The sequence below is a fragment of the Cottoperca gobio genome, chromosome 15 (assembly GCF_900634415.1).
Source record: "Cottoperca gobio chromosome 15, fCotGob3.1, whole genome shotgun sequence".
Classification (NCBI taxonomy): Eukaryota; Metazoa; Chordata; class Actinopteri; order Perciformes; family Bovichtidae; genus Cottoperca; species Cottoperca gobio.
The window spans coordinates 274108-292012 of record NC_041369.1 but is presented as its reverse complement, the minus strand read 5'-3'; the positions used below and the strand labels follow the sequence as shown (position 1 = coordinate 292012).

The following is a 17905-nucleotide window of genomic DNA, read 5'->3' as shown; positions in this document are numbered from 1 at the left end:
TTTTGATAGTGGTCAGAAAAATCTAAATCAAACTATTCAAAGGGTAACTGACCCACTAGGGACACGTAATGTACGCAGGCAAAATAGTCCTTTACCTGCTACCTGCAAAGTTTTTGTGTTTCTTATGATTTATTTTCCCCAAAGCTGCAGCATCCAATCAGTAACTAATATCCAGTCAGGGGGCATGTCGGCTGGGAAAAGACTTCTGTGAAGGCTGCTCTCCTGTATCCTCGCTACTCGGAGCTGAAATAAGAGCTTTGGGACGGTCTTCAAGATGCCGCACAAGAACAACTTCCGGTTCAAGCGAGGATCGAGTAGTGAGGAAATATTAAATAAGAGACTTGGGATGTACCCTTTGTAACCTTATAGTGAACCATTGTAAAATGCTTCTTGTGGCCCACTAGACGTAAGATGGCAGACTGTTGTGCACACATCTTGCAGAGACCTGACTCCATCGTGGCTTTTGCTCTGAAAACAGAGCGCAGGACCCTGGTGGGACGCTTTACACTTAAATGACAGCGCTGTTGTTTGAAGAAATAGAGTGTTCTGTTTATATATGAATTAAGCGGCAATCTCTAGGTCTGAAAAGTGAGGCCTATGTGGAAGTGCCATTATTACAATTTAATCTATCTATGAGAAACTACTACTCACTTATTTAGATTTTTTAACTCAGTAAACATTTTCCTGATTACAGGTAATTTAGCAGATGCTCTTATCTGCTCTTATCTTATCCAGAGCGACTAACAACAGGGAGAGTCTCCCTGGAGCAGCTCAGGGTTAAGTAACTTGCTCTGGGGCACAATGCACAAGGCACAGGCAGCCCTGGAATTTAACTCACCTTCTGGTTTGGAAGGCGTACCACCAGACCACTAGGCTGTCACCACCCTGATGAGTCTCAACCTCATATTCAGAATTACACATTAATGCTGCGTGTTGACAAATCTTGAAAAGATTGGACTTCTGAGTCCTTTGTTTATCCATTTATAGGTATAGGAATAACTGCAAATAGTCAGACTGCTGTAATAATCCACACAAACCTTTACAGTCCTTTGCTCTTTCATATCGATCTAGAGAATCCAGTTATGTCTTTACGCCTGTCATCAGTTCTCTTGCTGCCGTTCTCCTGCTTCAGAGCGGGAGTCTGCGCTGCCTCCATGTTCGACTCCCCGGCTGGGATCTCCATGTGGATATCCTCATGTACACCCTATGCTGCAGCTCTGGAGGTTGTCAAACACTTACATTTCTCCATCTTTCTCAAATACTTTCAGTCTTGCAGGAAAAATAATGTGTGACTTGATCCTTCTTTCCTGAAGTTTTCTTTCTTGTCTGTATTTTGTACACTCCTTAAACACTCGGGTAATGAAGTGTTCATCTAAATATTCACTGCAGTCATTCACCAGAATGTCCTTCTCTGCCCAGGCAGCTCGCAGCACCCTCTGCCGAACGTTGTAGTTTGGAAGTGGACTATTACTGATGGTGTGCCCAGTTTGGGGCCCAGTGTGCTCTTTCAGTGTGGCACTAGGCATTAACAAATGGGTAAGTTAAAATGAATGATCAATATGTATCATACAAAATGTATGGACCCTTCAGCACGATAAAAAACACAGGGCACACATCCAAAAGTAAAAAAGAGTGGAAAGGAAACTCCTGAGTGTGCTGAAACCTGCCATTGGAAAATGAATCCTGCACACATTCAAGAGTTTGAACAAAGTGTAATGACAGAGAAACTACCAGCAGAGCGCTGCAAGAGGCTTATAGATGGCTACAAGAAACGTTTGGACGCTGTTATTGTTGCCAAAGGGAGTGCAACCAAATATTAGGGAAGGTTGTTTAATGCTGTCCAGGTCATATTTTATATTTCTTCTTTAAAATCATTACATGTAAGTTGAAAATCAATGTTTTGTTTTTCTAATTTAAAATATTTTGATAATATAAAGTTGAAACATTTCCATTTATTTTGGAAGCTACTGTACAGGTGATACAATATTGTTGATCAGACAGACAGGACACAGCTGACTAAAGAGCATCAAAGTGTCTGAATTTGTTTCTTGTGAAAATAGACAGCTTTATTAAACAGATTAGTTTAAAACAGTGTGTGTGTGTGTGTGTGTGTGTGTGTGTGTGTGTGTGTGTGTGTGTGTGTGTGTGTGTGTGCGTATCATCTGATGTAGACAGGGTTCTGTCTGAAGTCCAGTGAATGTAGGGAGGTGGCCAGGGCTGCGTGCAGGTGAGAGCTGCTGAACCTCAGGCAGTACACCGGGCTGCTCACTGGGTGTGAGTTCAGCTGGAAGAACTGCACAAAAAAAAAAAAAAAATTATAAAACAAACAGCATTAACTTTATTGTCTATTGTGAAAGAACGAGATCGCGGGTACAAGCGGCCGTTTTCTCAGGCGGGTGGCTGGAGTCTCCCTTAGAGATAGGGTGAGAAGCTCAGCCATCCGGGAGAGACTCGGAGTAGAGCCGCTGCTCCTTTGCATTGCGAGACCAAGAGGCAATACAGACTGAGGATGGAGGAATTCTACTCCACCTCAGATTCCCGATGCATATGGCAAGGCCTGCAACACATCACAGACTACCAGCAGAGAAGCAGGGGGGTCACAACCAGCCAACCCACACTACCAGATGAGCTAAATGAGTTCTATGCACGCTTTGAGGCCCTCAACACCAATCACCAGAGAGGGTTTTTGACCATGGAGCGCACACAGGACTCACCGCTCACTGTGACATCAGCAGAGGTGTGTACGGTTCTGAGGAGAATAAACCCACGGAAGGCAGCCGGCCCAGACAACATCTCCGGGCGTGCCCTCCGTGTCTGCTCATCAGAGCTGGCTGACGTGCTTGCTGACATTTTTAACATGTCACTAGCACAATCTTTTGTGCCCACCTGCTTTAAAACAACCACCATGCCCCTCCCAAAGAAAAACACAGTGAACACAGTCTGCCTGAATGACTATCGTCCTGTAGTACTCACACAATAGTGATGAAGTGTTTTGAGAGGATAGTCATGACCCACATCAAAAAGAACATTACAAACACCTTGCACCCTCTGCAGTTTGCGTACCGTCAGAACCTGGTCCATTGACGACGCAATCAACACCGTCATCCACACCACCCTCACACACTTAGAGGGAAGGGACACATATGTCAGACTGCTCTTTATTGACTACATTTCTGCCTTTAACACGGTCATCCCACACAAAGTCTCTGCTAAGCTCCTCACTGTAGTACTGACACCTGCTCTCTGTAACTGAGTGCTGAACTTCCTATCAGACAGACCCCAGTCAGTCAGAGTTGGAAATCGCACATCTGGCACTAGATCTGTAAGCACAGGGACCCTCCAGGGCTGCGTGCTGAGTCCCCTGCTGTACACCCTCTTCACATACGACTGTGCGGCCTCCCAGAGCAACACTTGTATCATCAAGTTTGCGGATGATACAACAGTCATTGAACTGATCACTGGTGGGGCTGAGGCAGCATATAGAAGAGAGGTGGCAGACCTGGTGACAGGACAATAATCTCTCTCTGAATGCAGAAAAAACCAAGGAGATGATTATTGAGCCACGGAGGAAGAGTGTGCAGCACACACCACTGTACATAGTTGAGACTGAGGTGGACAGGGTGAAAACCTTTAAATTCCTCGGAACCCTCATCAGCGAGGATCTCACCTGGTCTCACAACTCACAACAGAACATCAACAAATCCCAGAAGCGACTGTACTTCCTAAGGAGGCTGAGAAAATTTGGCATGTCATCCAAAATTCTCAGCAACTTCTACAGAAGTACAGTTGAGAGCGTCCTTACCAGTGCCATCAGAGTCTGGTATGTAAACTGCACTGCCCGGGACAGGAAGGCACAATACATCACAGGAGCAGCCTTCCCTTCACTTCATGACATTTACACCACCAGGAGAGCCCAAAACATTATCAGGGACAGTACACACCCCAAGCACAGACTCTTCACTCTCCTGCCATCAGGCAGACGCTACAGGACTCCAGGACTATAAGACTAATAAACAGTTTCTACCCGCAGGCCATCAGACTTGTGAATATGCTTCCCCCCACCCCCACCCAAACTGATTGAACTGTGAACACAACACAACTTGAACTATGCATGGTGCACTTTGTTGTTGTCCGCCTTATATTTCACAGTACTAACACTGTAAAGTCAAACTGAAGCTGTCAAGTCAAGCTGGAGCTGTCCAGATAGTAATGGGACAAACCGGATGTGACCAATCTGCCTGAGTGTTTCCCATTTAAAAGAGCGCCGCTTGGCGTTATGGAAGCGCAGAGAGGATGTGTTCGCGACTACGTCGAAATCCAGACCAAGATTGTGCAGGGCCCAAATATCTATCGAGACCAAAGAGGCAGCCGGTAAGACGCTGAACTTTCTAGCTTGAGAGACTGTTACCTGCTGGAGATCGCTGCCGCTACTCGTTTGATTGACGCTGGATTTATGTCATGATCGGTAGCGCGCTTGTGTTTGTGTGTGGCTCGGTGAGCTGATTGTGTACATGTTTGCAGAACGGCTTGTTTAATTTCTTATATCGTTTGTGATTTAAAAACTGACTGCATAATTGTATTTAATTAAAAATGAGTAGTACTTAAAGTTAAAATGCCGTTAGAAGTACACATTTACTCGGTAAAATAAAATGCATTTCCTGTTATAATGATGACAGCAGCTGTGCATGTGTTATGTTCATTTAGTGGGAGTGCATTTGTAAATTAATTTAAGGTTGAAATAGAAATAGTTGGAAATTACAAATGTGTGTCTTGCTATTTACATTTATCTGAGTTGCCTTGTAATATGTATTAATTCTCTTTTCTGTTTGTTTCTATTCAAAAGGTTTTTCACCTCTAAATACCTAACTCTAAATACCTTGTCTGACTCTTGCTGAAATTGCAAAAAATAAAAGGAGGAAAAAAGGAAAAGAGCAGTTTGGTCTTTTGGAGTGAAATCCAGTTAAAAAACTTTGGGTAGATGTTTCCATCCCTTTCAAGTAGGGAAAGCTGCACATTTAGAAAATAACTCGACAAACACTGTACTGTGAACTGAAATGTGAAATACCCTTTTACCTCTTTATTTATTTTTATATTGTATATATCTCTTGCTTTTAGTTCTAATTTTAAATGTTTGCTGTTGGAGGATTAGTAAAGTAAGTTTTTCATTGTACAGTATAACTGTCTGTTATCTGTGCATATGACAATAAATATCTTGAATTCTTCTTGAATTCTTGAAAGGAGCCAGTTGAGGTGGTTCGGGCTTCTAGTAAGGATGCCACCTGGGCGCCTCCCTAGGAAGGTGTTCCGGGGAAGACCCAGGACTCGGTGGAGAGATTATATCTCCTCACTGGCCTGGGAACGCCTCAGGATCCCCCAGTCGGAGTTGGAGGATGTGGCCCGGAGAAGGGAAAATTGGGGTTCCTTACTGGAACTGCTGCCCGCGCGACCCGACCCCGGATAAGCGGTAAGCGATGGTTGGATGGATATATTGTGTTTCAAACTGGTCTTTGGGGCACTGATTCACACATTGAGGATCTACTGTCGGCCACATACCTGCAGGCATTCAGTCTGCCGTTTGTCCCAGAGGCGCACCACACCGTAGTACGAGGAGCCGCTGGCTATCATGTGATTTCCGTCTGTCTGGATGCAGTACAGAGCGCTGTCATGAGGCTCCTCCCACTTCATCACACACTTCCTGTTGGGAGGGATGAGAGAATGTACACACATGTAGAGATAAAGCACCACATAATGTCTAACTCTTAAATGTTTTCCACTTGAAAATGTATAGAAAGATATGTGCAAGTTCTAAGTCAAAGATAAAAATATCCTCTCTTGGCTTTTTTGGGCTTCTATTAAAAGTGACAGTAGATACAGGAAGAAGAGGGGAAAGGGGGCCCATCTGAAATCAAAGTATGGAGGTTGTCATTACAAAGTAAGTGCCTTAACCTCTTACAGGGTGGGTGAATTTACCCGAAAACACCTACAAACGACATACCCAAAGTAAATTAAAAGCTGCTCTTCAACCATTTGCACCACATGCATGGTTTTGGTCTCATTCAAAAATATATTGTTCATGCAAAACAGTCAGAATTACTCCAAGTGCTTCTGGTACTGAGTAATAGTGGTCTGAATATACTGAATTGTTTTGTTGAAAAAGATGGCTGAAGATGGGTAGAGCTGGTAGGTAAGAGCTGGAAAGCACAATAGGAACATAGCATCAAGTGTTATCAAGTTCAGGTTCAAATTTCAGAACAAAGGCACAACTTATTAGACAGGTTTATCTAAGAGTAACACCAGGCGTTTCCAAGGGTACATTATAATATTTATTAATACAATATTTGTTTGTATTGCTCATAAATAACTATTATATACCCATATTCCCTGTTAGTAGTAATGACACAGAGTAAGTGAAGTATAAACACATATTTAGTAATACTTTTGTGCTTTTTTTGTATTTCTTTATGAACTTGAATATAATAAATACAATTTTGAAAAAGAATATAACATTATCAGGCTTCATGGATGAGTTAGCTCAAAGTTATGATTTTGAGTTTGCTTGCTAGTTTGAAGAGCTGATTGTACCTGCTGTTGTGATTGTGATCTAATAACAGTTTTGATACTAAATAGACAATATTCTAAGCTTTCTAACGATGTATGGCATTGGGTACCACTTCCAGCATGGTGGACTGTAATCAACACAGAGCAAGATACAACCTCTGTGAAAATGTAAAGAAACACATGCCCGCCTGCGGGCCGTCCACCCGGTAAGAGGTTAACTATAGCCGAGACCTTTTTATAGATAGTCCCCCAATTGCATAGGACCACAATGTGTTCAATGAAGATAAAGTAAAATAAAGTCTAATCAGATCCAAGCCCTGTCTGAAGTCTGACACCCCATCACAGGGTGAAGAGAGACAGTTATTTGAATTCAGTTGTGTTTAATTTTCAGGCAGATGTTGATTTCCAGAGACACACTTTTATTTTTGGAAACTAGGTTAGGTTAGTAAAATAACCAGCTGATCCAACCCATAACAAAGACCCCAGTAGTTTGTGTGAATCTGGGTCTTTGGGGGACACAATGTAAAAATGATACCAGTCAAACATCTTCCAGCTGAGATCACTGAAAATAAAAGTTTCAAACAACCGGAAGTGCAACAGTACGGGTTAGATCACACGTGTGTGTGTGTGTGTGTAGGCTTGGAGACAGCGCTGAGACTCTCTCTGCTCTACAGGAAAACTATACTGTAGGTAACAAGGAGGTGACGTGTGTGTGTGTGTGTGTGGGTGTGTGTGTGTGTATGCACATGCTGCAGGAGGCTGAGTGAGCAGCAGAGCAAGGTGGTGGTGGCTGTGGTTAAGAGAGGGGAAGTATTTTGGGGATAAGTATTTTCTGCCAATAGACATCGATCCTCCATTAGTGCAGCCTCATCAATAAGTGATGGAGAGACACCAGGGGCAGACAATGGGGCAGCAGAGACGTCTGCACACACACACACGAACACACACACACACCATCCTGAAGGTGAAGAATACACACAAGTTCTTCACTCTGACTTTTGATCGAAATGACACTTGCAGTATTAGAATAGTGTATTGACTCAAACTGTGTGAATGGAGAGATCTAACGGGTGATCTAATATATATCATAATATGGCAACTGTATGGAAGAAATTAGTCATAAAATAAGCTAACTGATGTTCAAGACAATAAAGAGTATTCATGTGTAAAACCAAAACTTGATCTAAGTATGGCTGGAATCAGTTGTTTGTAGTCGGAAATAGGATAACATCATATAGTCACAATAAGATTGAGCTAAATGATTATAAATTATAATATTGAGTTATTCCCCAGCCTTACTTTCACTGTTGGAACTCATCACTACCTATAGAAACTTATTCCGATGTACACAGTCATTGCAGGCACTTCTCTTCTCCATTGAGCAGTGTTACACTTATTAGAAGTTATGATTTGTGAAAATGTAACTGTCATCATCAATCACCAAATACCCACCACACTTTCTTATATACTTTAAGGTTGGACGATGTGAGATAATGTATGTTTGAACCGTCAGGTTAGCGTGTCAGTTATTGTTCGTACCATGGGAGCTATCCCTTTAATATCTCTGGATGCAAATCAGTGAGCACGACTGATCTATGGCAATATTATGTTTCCATTAATGTGATGACATTATGCCAGATATTCCAGGATTGCAGGATTAACCAAAGACAGACATACCTTTCTGGTTAGTGTATCCATAAAAAGGAAATGTACTTCATCAAAACACAGATAAAATAAAATAATAATAAAATAAAATGACATATATTGTGAGAGAGGACTATTATTGATTTGTTCATTTAGAGGAGATGACGACAGCGCAAGTTCACAATCACACTGATAATGGGATCATTTGTTTTTTGGTCTGTCTTAGTGCATTTCTCTTTGGTGGTGAGTCCCAACTTCCAGACAACCTGAACCTCCTGGATGACCCTATGAGCCTTTTGAGGCCAGTTAGGTTTGGGCATATGAATTATTGATATCTAAAGAGGGACCCCCCTCTGCCAGCTTTCACCCCAACCCAACCCCTTTCAAAGTCCCAAGAGCGATCTGCCAATCAGATCTGATTTGTCTTACTTGACTGATCCTCCAACACAACCTGAAACCTCTCCAACCCCCGCTGTCCAGAAACATGCTGCCCTCCCCTCATGTTCAGAACCCTGAAGGCACAGTCAAGTAAGGGCTGCTGCATGAATGTTATTTCTGAAGCCTCCACCTTGACAGGAGGACACATTTAAAGATAGCACATATTTGCTGACTGGTTCACTCAAGATTTACACCTCTGGAGATAATCCCATGGATGGATTGAGATCAGAGTAACATTTTTCACCTGACACTGTGGGTTTGATTAAAGCTAAACCAATATAAATCTTTATTAGAAACATAAATTATTGTATTAGGGCTCACATTTAAGGAAATCCTTCCATTTGGTCAATTAGTCACAATGATAAGTACAAGTGTTTAGAGTTTATGTTCACTGTACTGTGCTTTTACAAATACTGCTTTCACGTTTAAATGCTTTTATCTTTTTACATTAAACTCAAATTTCACCTGCTTTCAGTGCTTACTCTACTCTACTTTTTCAACTATTCGCATTGTTTACATACAAACTGACAACTCAACTGCCTGCTGGGTTTAAATGAGAAACTAACATTTCAAATGCTCTCAGTGATTATACCTCAACCCCTTTTAAATGCTTATACTTCAACTGACACTTCAACTGCGTTAAATGCTTCAATTTAAATTGCAATCCCAAACAACAGTCCACATGTAAACCTGTTTACTGTCGTTGTTCAGAAAATGTACATATTTAAATTTCATTGATAATGGTCTTAGCTCTAGGATGTAAACTCCCTGAGTTCTATAACTCTGAAGACTTTTCTCAACCATAGCTTTGGTGTGAAGCATGATGGGTAAAGGTTTGCAGCACTACATGGTAGTGGACGGTATTTCCTACATGGTGTCAAGAGAAAGTCCTAAGGAGCACTAGCTGCTGGTGTACCCTGGGCTGAGGCGGAGGTCCCACAGTCGAATGAAGGTATCATATCCGCAGGTGAAGAGCTGGAACGGAGACTCAAACTGCATGTCCAACACACCAGCACCGCGGCGAAACTCTAATCCCAGACTGCCCACACACTCCGCCCTGGTGGAGGAGAGAGGGATGGAGGAAGATGAAAAAAGGAGAAATTAAGGTGAAATTTGTGTTTTCACACATGGAATATGATCATTCCCATATGAACTAAGGTTAATTTAAGCAACATAATTTTCTCATCTTATTATTATTACAATTATTATTGTATTTAAGAACCATTATTTAATTTCATTTTCCATCTTCAAGACAAACTTGGAATCCACACAGAGTGCTGCCCGTGTGTCACTGAGCCTGGATTAGTGAGTGTGGGACTGTGTGTATGTACAAGTGATAAATAAGGTTTGTGTGTCTGGGTTGATGTGGTGTGACCTGTGTGTGTGTGTGTGTGTGTGTGTGTGTGTGTGTCTGTGGGTGAGTCAAGCTCCATGCAGCACTATGCTCTTGTGATCACAGCTCTGTCCCGCCTGCTCCTCGCCTCTTGATTATTGGAGAATAACTTGCACTCAGCAGGGCGGATTATTGCAGAATAACTGTCTCTTTGTTGCCATTTAATACCCTCCATGACCGTGACTGTGTGTGACTCTCGCACGTTTGATACCTGCTCCATAGCAACCATTTAAAAGAGGCCGCTGTCCTTGGCAACCGAGTAGCCCTGTGCTTCGACTCGTGCCCCCCCCCCCGCCCCTCCTCGCCCTGGAGCTCAATCTGCAGGCTCAGGCTGGTAATCCCCCAGCCTTACCCCAGGGGGCCTTCTTATTGGACCAGGGCCTTCCCCACAGGGCACCTTATTGGGTGAGAGCTTTCTCACTGCTAGGGTCTCATGACTAAGCCCAGGCCAATGGAGAGTGTGTGATGAGGCTGAGTTTGTGTCTGTGTGGGGTAGTGACCCCTCATTTTCCCCTTACCACTAAAACCAAGGAGCTTAGCACATGTCACACAAAAAGAAACTCATTCAAGCCAAAGGGATACAAGCCTGTTCATTCATAACTAAATAATGATGTCTCCATCACAGCACGACCACTCTAACTGAAAAGAGATCATCAATTCATAACCCTCCCCTCTGAAGTCCTTCAAACAAGAAGAGGACAGTCTTACACTGTTCTGAAAAAACTCACCAAACACCCAAATGTGAAATAAAAATAAAATCTCGGCTTCCATAAAATGGACCTGACATCTGCGCAGGGATCTTAAAGCCAGTAATAGCACCATGCGATGAGCTGGTGCACAGTGCAAAACAGCAGGGATTGTCAAATTGGTAGGTCACTGGCTTTTATGGGCCGCGTGTGATTACAGGATGCAGGCATAAGCATATAATCTGTCAGGATGACTGTATCTGTTAGAGAGCAGTGACACAATGTTCTGATCTGACCATCCTTACTCCTGTCTGTCTGGGTCCATAACGTTTAAAACCTGGAGCATGCTTGACTGGACGGTGTCACTTGACTGAGTCATAAGCATTGCACACATGTTGTCAAAGGGTTAATGATGTACTCACAGAACAGAACAGAACTGTGTCACTGTTTTAAGTCATCAACCCAAATCAGTGGGAATGTAATAATGCGATACTGCAAGTGGATTATGTTAGAAGTAGGGCTGTAGTTCATGACATGTGGAAATATTGGGGACGATTCAGTATTACCCTGACGGAGTTGGGGACATGTCCCTACCACCTCTACAGATAAGCCTGGTGAGCTGTACGGGGAGCCGGGTAAGTGAACAGAGAAGAAGAGAACTCCTGGAGGCTGAACAGCAGATGGGCAGCTGCAGAGTCTACAGCCACACCTCCTAAGAGGTGAAAGACTTACTGTAGCTAAGTGCACTTTTTCTGTGCAATGAGGGATTATAAGGGACATTTGAGCTTGTTCACCTTGAGCTCCAGATAAAGTTGTTCAGACTGTTGCTATGTTTCCAACCTGTCTGATCATCTGACTCCTCGTGTTTCTCCCCGACAGACTTTGTTGTAGCAATGTTACCGTGTTCCCCGATGTCAGGGACTTTACTGAGAATTAGTCATGTGACTTATACATCACAGAAAATACTAGGTACACTAAACGTTACAATCATAGGTCCCATACTTCAGATACCACCCTAATGAAGACAAGACACATCACATTAAACCATGGTATACTGGAAAGAATGGATTTACAGAGTAATCCTAACAGAATCACCAGATGGTCCAAACTACAGTAGCAGGTTGTAACTAATGAGAGGGCCTCATGTAAAAAGATTCAGTTGTAAATCAAAGAATCATTTGCAGTTTGAGCTGCAGTGTGAGCTGTGTAGACTGGGGGAGCGACTTACTGATTGTTATGAAGGGGCTGCTGGCTGTGTGACATGCAGAGTCTAAATCCTGATTTAAGCCTGTCTGCTCTCACTGCAGGAGTCAGGTTGGCTTTAGGGGCCACACACAAACAAGTTGTGAAAGGGATCATTAATGAATTGACAATGTTGAAAAAAAGAAATAGAAGAAGCTAAGGGCATTATCCTTTAGTGTGGGGGGCAGCCAAAGAAAGCAGTGCATGTGTTTTTGTGACAGAAGTGGCTGGAAGCTTAGCTCTAACTGGCTCTCTCGTCAAAAGCCATGAGACAGGTAGAGAAAAGAAACCCTGCTGAGGTTTTTACTCGCTAAAACAAACAGAGGGGAACCATGCAACCTGCTGCACATCCACACCTCTGAGCTGGTTGCAGCAGGAATGTGAGAGAGTGCAGAGGAGGGGCCAACAACAATGACCACCTTCAAACTGTCACATACATGCGTGCACTGCAAAGACAATACTGCTGCAATTTGTATAACAGAGCGTCCAGCCCAACGCAGACATTTCACTCCGCTCTTTTCAGCGTGAGGAATGTGAGGAATCCTAGCCTGGCCATTTGATTGTAAAAAAAGGAAAGCTCCCTTTCTGAAGGAACAGAGGGGAGCGATGGTCAGGGTCCGTCTCTTTGATGCTTCCCCCTCTGTGTTTAGCCATGAGCGAAAACACTGGGAAAAGTTGGGGTGCTGCTCCAATGGCGCTACTTCTGTGGGATCCCCTCTATATGGCTGATCATAAGACCTCTTTGTGCCACCAAAATGAAAATAAGACAGAATGAATGGTAACGGAGGGAAAGAGAGAAAGTGTTGAAATAAATGTTTTAACCTGCAGTTAGTCTTTCAGTGTCAAAAGAAAATGTCTGTGCAAATGTAGAATAATTACGGAAAGCAGCAACTACAACTGGACAATTTGAGAAACTTATCCAATTTAAATTTTTCTGAACAATACTGTTATTGTGATCCAAATTATTGTTGTCTAGTTGTCTTAGTAGTGTTTGTTGTGTTTCATGAGATTTCCACATGAAAAGAAAAGTGACAAGTTTCTTGTTGTTGAGGAACCCCCAGGCTTCCTTTTTCTTCAAATCAACTGTTTGAAGAAAAAAATAGGAAACAATTATTTTTTACTGGTGAACCTGACTAAAGCTCTTCTTCAGTCTTGAGTAGTAAAGATGTAAGTTTATAACAGCTGAACACATAGAGGTCCACTGATTCTCCACGCAGTGTGTGGAAGTGACAGTAGTGGAAGAGCTTGGATGTGTACGATCAGAGTGAATATAAAGGATGCTGCTCTCAGCTATGTGTGTGTGTGTGTGTCTGTGTGGAAAACTCTCCAAAGCCACCCTCCCCCCATGGACGTTGACTTCTTTAAATATGTTGCTAGCCTCTGAAGACAATGAGAGCCACCCACTCTCTGGTGAGTCAAATATTTAAAGGCCCTTCAGCTTATCTTCAAGTATTAGCCATTAAAGTAATAAAAGCATGGCATACATTTAAAAGATTTCACTATGGCTTCTGAACATTTAATGAACATCAGTTTTTCACGAAAGAAAGAAGTCACTTTGGAGGACACATGCATCATCTAGGTCTGCTACAACTTGTAACCATGTCCATATACCTCAGCACCTGCAACCTCCAGCATACCCTGCACACCCATCCCTTCCTCCCCTCTCCCTGTGTCTCCTGTCTTCTCCCCTCTGTGTTGTGTCGTGTCGCCTGTTTTAATTGGCCCAGGTAAAGCTGGGAATTACAGCAGCCTTGGAGGGGATGTATCAGGTTTAAGCCTTGCTTTTCAGAGACAGGAATTTTCAGAGGCCCCTCATTTTGAACTGCTCCTTGCTCAAGAATAGTGTGCCCCATGGTGTTTTGAAACCAGGGGCCACACTGTTGCATATATGTACAGATGCAGTTATATTGTACATGGAATATTTACTGCAACAGAAACCATGTGGGAACATTAATGTGGTAAATCACAGATAATCACTGTGTTTAACCCATAATGCACTGGGCTCAGCAGAACTGGGGTCCACGATCTAAACTAACTGAATCCATAGTACTAAGAATTTATGAATGCACATGTATGCATTGGATTTATTAACAGGAGTTGATGCTGATGACTATGATGAGCGCTCACCTCCACTGTCAGCACGAGGGAGGAGGAAGAGCAGGCTGTGATGCTGCATCTATATACTATCTACATTACTCTATCTCTATCTATCTATATATCTATCGTATATATGTCTATATCTCTCCACACCCATAGATATATACCTATCTAGATCGATATACACCACCCCACACATATATATCCTACTATATATATCATCTCTCTCCTCTCTATATCTCTCTAGACATATCTATTATCTATATATATCCATATATCTCTCTATGGGTGTGTTTATATATATCTAACTATATGATAGCGATATCTCTATCATATATATATATCTCTATCATCTCTCTATCTATCTATACATACATATCTATTATATATATATATATATATCTATATATAAATACACATATATATATATATATATATATCTATATGTGTATATATCTATATGGTGTATTTATCTATCTATCTCATAATATATATTATATATGTGTATTCCTATATTTTATCTCTATATCTACTGTGTATCATATTCTCTCAATATATATCTGTGTATAATAATATATATATATATTCATAAACACATAGATATCTATATCTTTATATATATCATATATAATATATATATATATATAATATATATATATACAACACTACACAACACATCTATAGATATATTAGATATATACATACACCCACAGATATATAATATATATATATATATACCACATATATATATATATACCTATACATATATATATATACATATACATACTACATATATATATATACTATATATTATATATATCCATATATATATATCTATATATATATATACCATATATATATATATCCACTATATATATATATATCTATAGCTATATATACATATATATAATAATTCCTGATATATATAATATATATATCTATAAATATATATATTATATATTCATATATATATTAGATATATATCTCATTCATATCTCCTCTCTCCTCTCTCTCTCTTCTCTCTTCTCTCTCTCTCCTTCTCTCTCTCTCTCTCTCTCCTCTCCTCTCTCTCTCTCTCTCTCTCTCTCCTCCTCTCTCTCTCCCTCCTCTCTCCCGCTCCTCTCTCTCCTCTCTCTCTCTCTCTCTCTCTCTCTCCTTCTCTCCTCTCTCTCCTTCCTCTCCTCCCCTCTCCCTATCTACTCCCTCTCTCTAATACCTCCCTCCCTACTGTCTACTCCCTACCTACCATCTCACTCCATCCTCTCCTTCCAGCTCCCTATCTCTACCTCCTCACCTTTCTCCTCCCTCTCTCTCTCCATTCTCATATCATCTATCTATATCGCTCTTATCCCCCCTATCTATCTCTCTCTCTCTCTCTCCCTCTACTCCCCTCCTCTTCCTATCTCTCTCTTTTCTTCTCCTCTCCTCTTCCTCTCTCTCCCTTCTCTCCTCCTCTCCTCTATCTCCAATATCTATCTATACCCTATCCACTTTCTACCATATATTATACATCTACTCCTCTAATACTCTATCTATCTCTAATTCCCCATTCTACTATACCATTATCACCACACTATCGTACATATTATACACACATATATATATATATCTACACATACATAATCTATATATATATATATACTATATACACATATACTATATATATATATATATATATATACACATATATATATACAGATAATATATATAATACATATATATATACAATATATACCACATATATCCATATACCATATATATACATATATCACATATATATACACATATATACATATATACATATATATATATATATATATACATATATACCTATATATATATACTATATATATACTTATACCTATATACATATATATATACACATAATATATATATTATATATATAAATAATACACATGCTATAATATTATACACATATATATATATATATATATATATATATATATATATTACATTATCTATATATATATAATATATATCTATATAGACATATATACATTCTATATACTATATATAATATATATAATACACATATATCTATAGATATACTACATGTATATATCTCTCTCCTCCCTCTATCTCTCTCTCCTCCCTCTCTCTCTCTCTCTCTCTCTCTCTCTCTCTCTCTCTCTTCTCTCTCTCTCCTCTTCCTCTCTTCTCTCTCTCCTCTCTCTCTCTCTCTCTCTCTCTCTCTCTCTCTCTTCTCTCTCTCTCTCTCGTCAAATTCTTTTTCGATTCATCTTATATAATGTTTCTCATGCTGGTCTTACCCTAAGGCCATGTGTCTTCTTCCCTTGTAAACCTGACACCGGAGAACACCTGTATGAGGCCAGCATGTAATGAGAGGTCTATACGTACTGAGGCGCGCGCATGTGTGTGTGTGTGTGTGTGTGTGTGTGTGTGTGTGTGTGTGTGTGTGTGTGTGTGTGTGCGCGTGTGTATGTTAGAAGTATCTCTCAGTGTGTAGTAAGTGTTAGGCGTCTGCAAGGTGTGTCTCTGTTCAAGGGAATGTCTGCTGCCTGTAATACGTGTCTGCATGAAGCTATCTGTGTGTGTAAGGAATGTAAGGTGTGTGTGTGTGTGTGTGTGTAATGAGGGGGTTCAGAGGGAGCTGTGATTATTCTCGCCTCCTGCGGTGCGGGTCCTCTGGCTCTGTGGGCCCCAGGGAAAGCGCCCTGTATTTAGCGTGTGGGAACGTACATTCTGCCCCCTTATCGCTGCATTGTTGCAGCCTCGCTCTTTTCTTCTCTTTTTTTAACTAATTGAATTCTTGACTCCTGAGCCACAGGGACGGCTCGGGAGAGACCAAAGAGAAAGACATGAATTTCGGGCTTTTTCTTGCGGTTGAGTGGGGCAGAGCAGTGGGGGTGAAATTGGAGTGTGTGAGGTTGGGTGGTGGTGGCAGTGGTGGTGGGGGTGCAGTAAGAGAGTGCTGGCTCTGGCTGGCTGGGTGGCGTCACCCTGTACTTTGATACTGGAGGTCAGAGGTTGTCCTCCCCCGGCGGTGGTGAGAAAGTGGCGAATTGGGGACGGTTTATCCAACAATCATTTTCTTCTTTTAGAGACTTTCAAAAGCGCTTTTGGCCCCTGCAACATCTTTGTAGTTGTGCTTGAGGAATTCTAGACAAAACAATTGTAACCCCCTCCCTGTTCTCACCTCTCTTCAGGGTAGCTTCTCCCTTCACTGGCTTCTGCCCAGCCCCCCTTCTCTACACTAGTGGTCAGTGTAGCGTACCCCCCATGCCAAACCCCACCGCAGCTCCAAGTTAGGATACCCGCCTAGTCTGGCAGGAAATTGGCACAGGGCAATGTGCAGACATTACTGGCTCTATGCTACTTGGCATAAGTGACCATCAAAGTCAATTTGACAAGCAAAGCTCCGCTTTCTCATTGTGAGAAAGGTTTCGATGTTTCTAATTTCCCAGGACTGTAATTGTAAAATAAATATGTTCTACCCTTGATATGCTCTTTTCAGATATGGAACCTGTAACGTGGCTACCTTCATCTATCGCTTAAAGTGATGTCTTCTTGTCATGAAGACATATGTGTCTTTTACCTAATGTTCATTATGGCTTTATACAGACATGCCACATTGTTCACTATTTGGCAGCTGGTGTCTGAGAGGAGCTGTGTCAAGTATGCATCACAGGAACGATTTCGTAGCCTACAAATGGGGATATTGTTATTGTATTGGATATATACAAAATGGTCTCTGCAACCAGTATTTACAGTTCAGCAGCAGAAAGAACTTTTGTTTGTGCTCCATTAATTTCTAGACATGCACAACCCACCTAAATGTTATTCAGTGTCATATTTTGCAAAACAG

At 41.4% G+C, this 17905-nt stretch overlaps 1 protein-coding gene across 1 annotated transcript in view; it reads right to left on the bottom strand.

Annotated features, from left to right (window-relative positions):
- Nucleotides 1-1447: 1447 nt before the first annotated feature.
- The window catches only part of fbxw4 (F-box and WD repeat domain containing 4), a 30388-nt gene continuing 13930 nt past the window's right edge, over nt 1448-17905 (bottom strand). The window contains 4 exon segments of the mRNA XM_029449804.1: nt 1448-2293; nt 5554-5695; nt 9557-9697; nt 11705-11720. Of these exon segments, the coding sequence (XP_029305664.1) occupies nt 2159-2293; nt 5554-5695; nt 9557-9697; nt 11705-11720 (434 nt within the window). The 3' untranslated portion in view covers nt 1448-2158.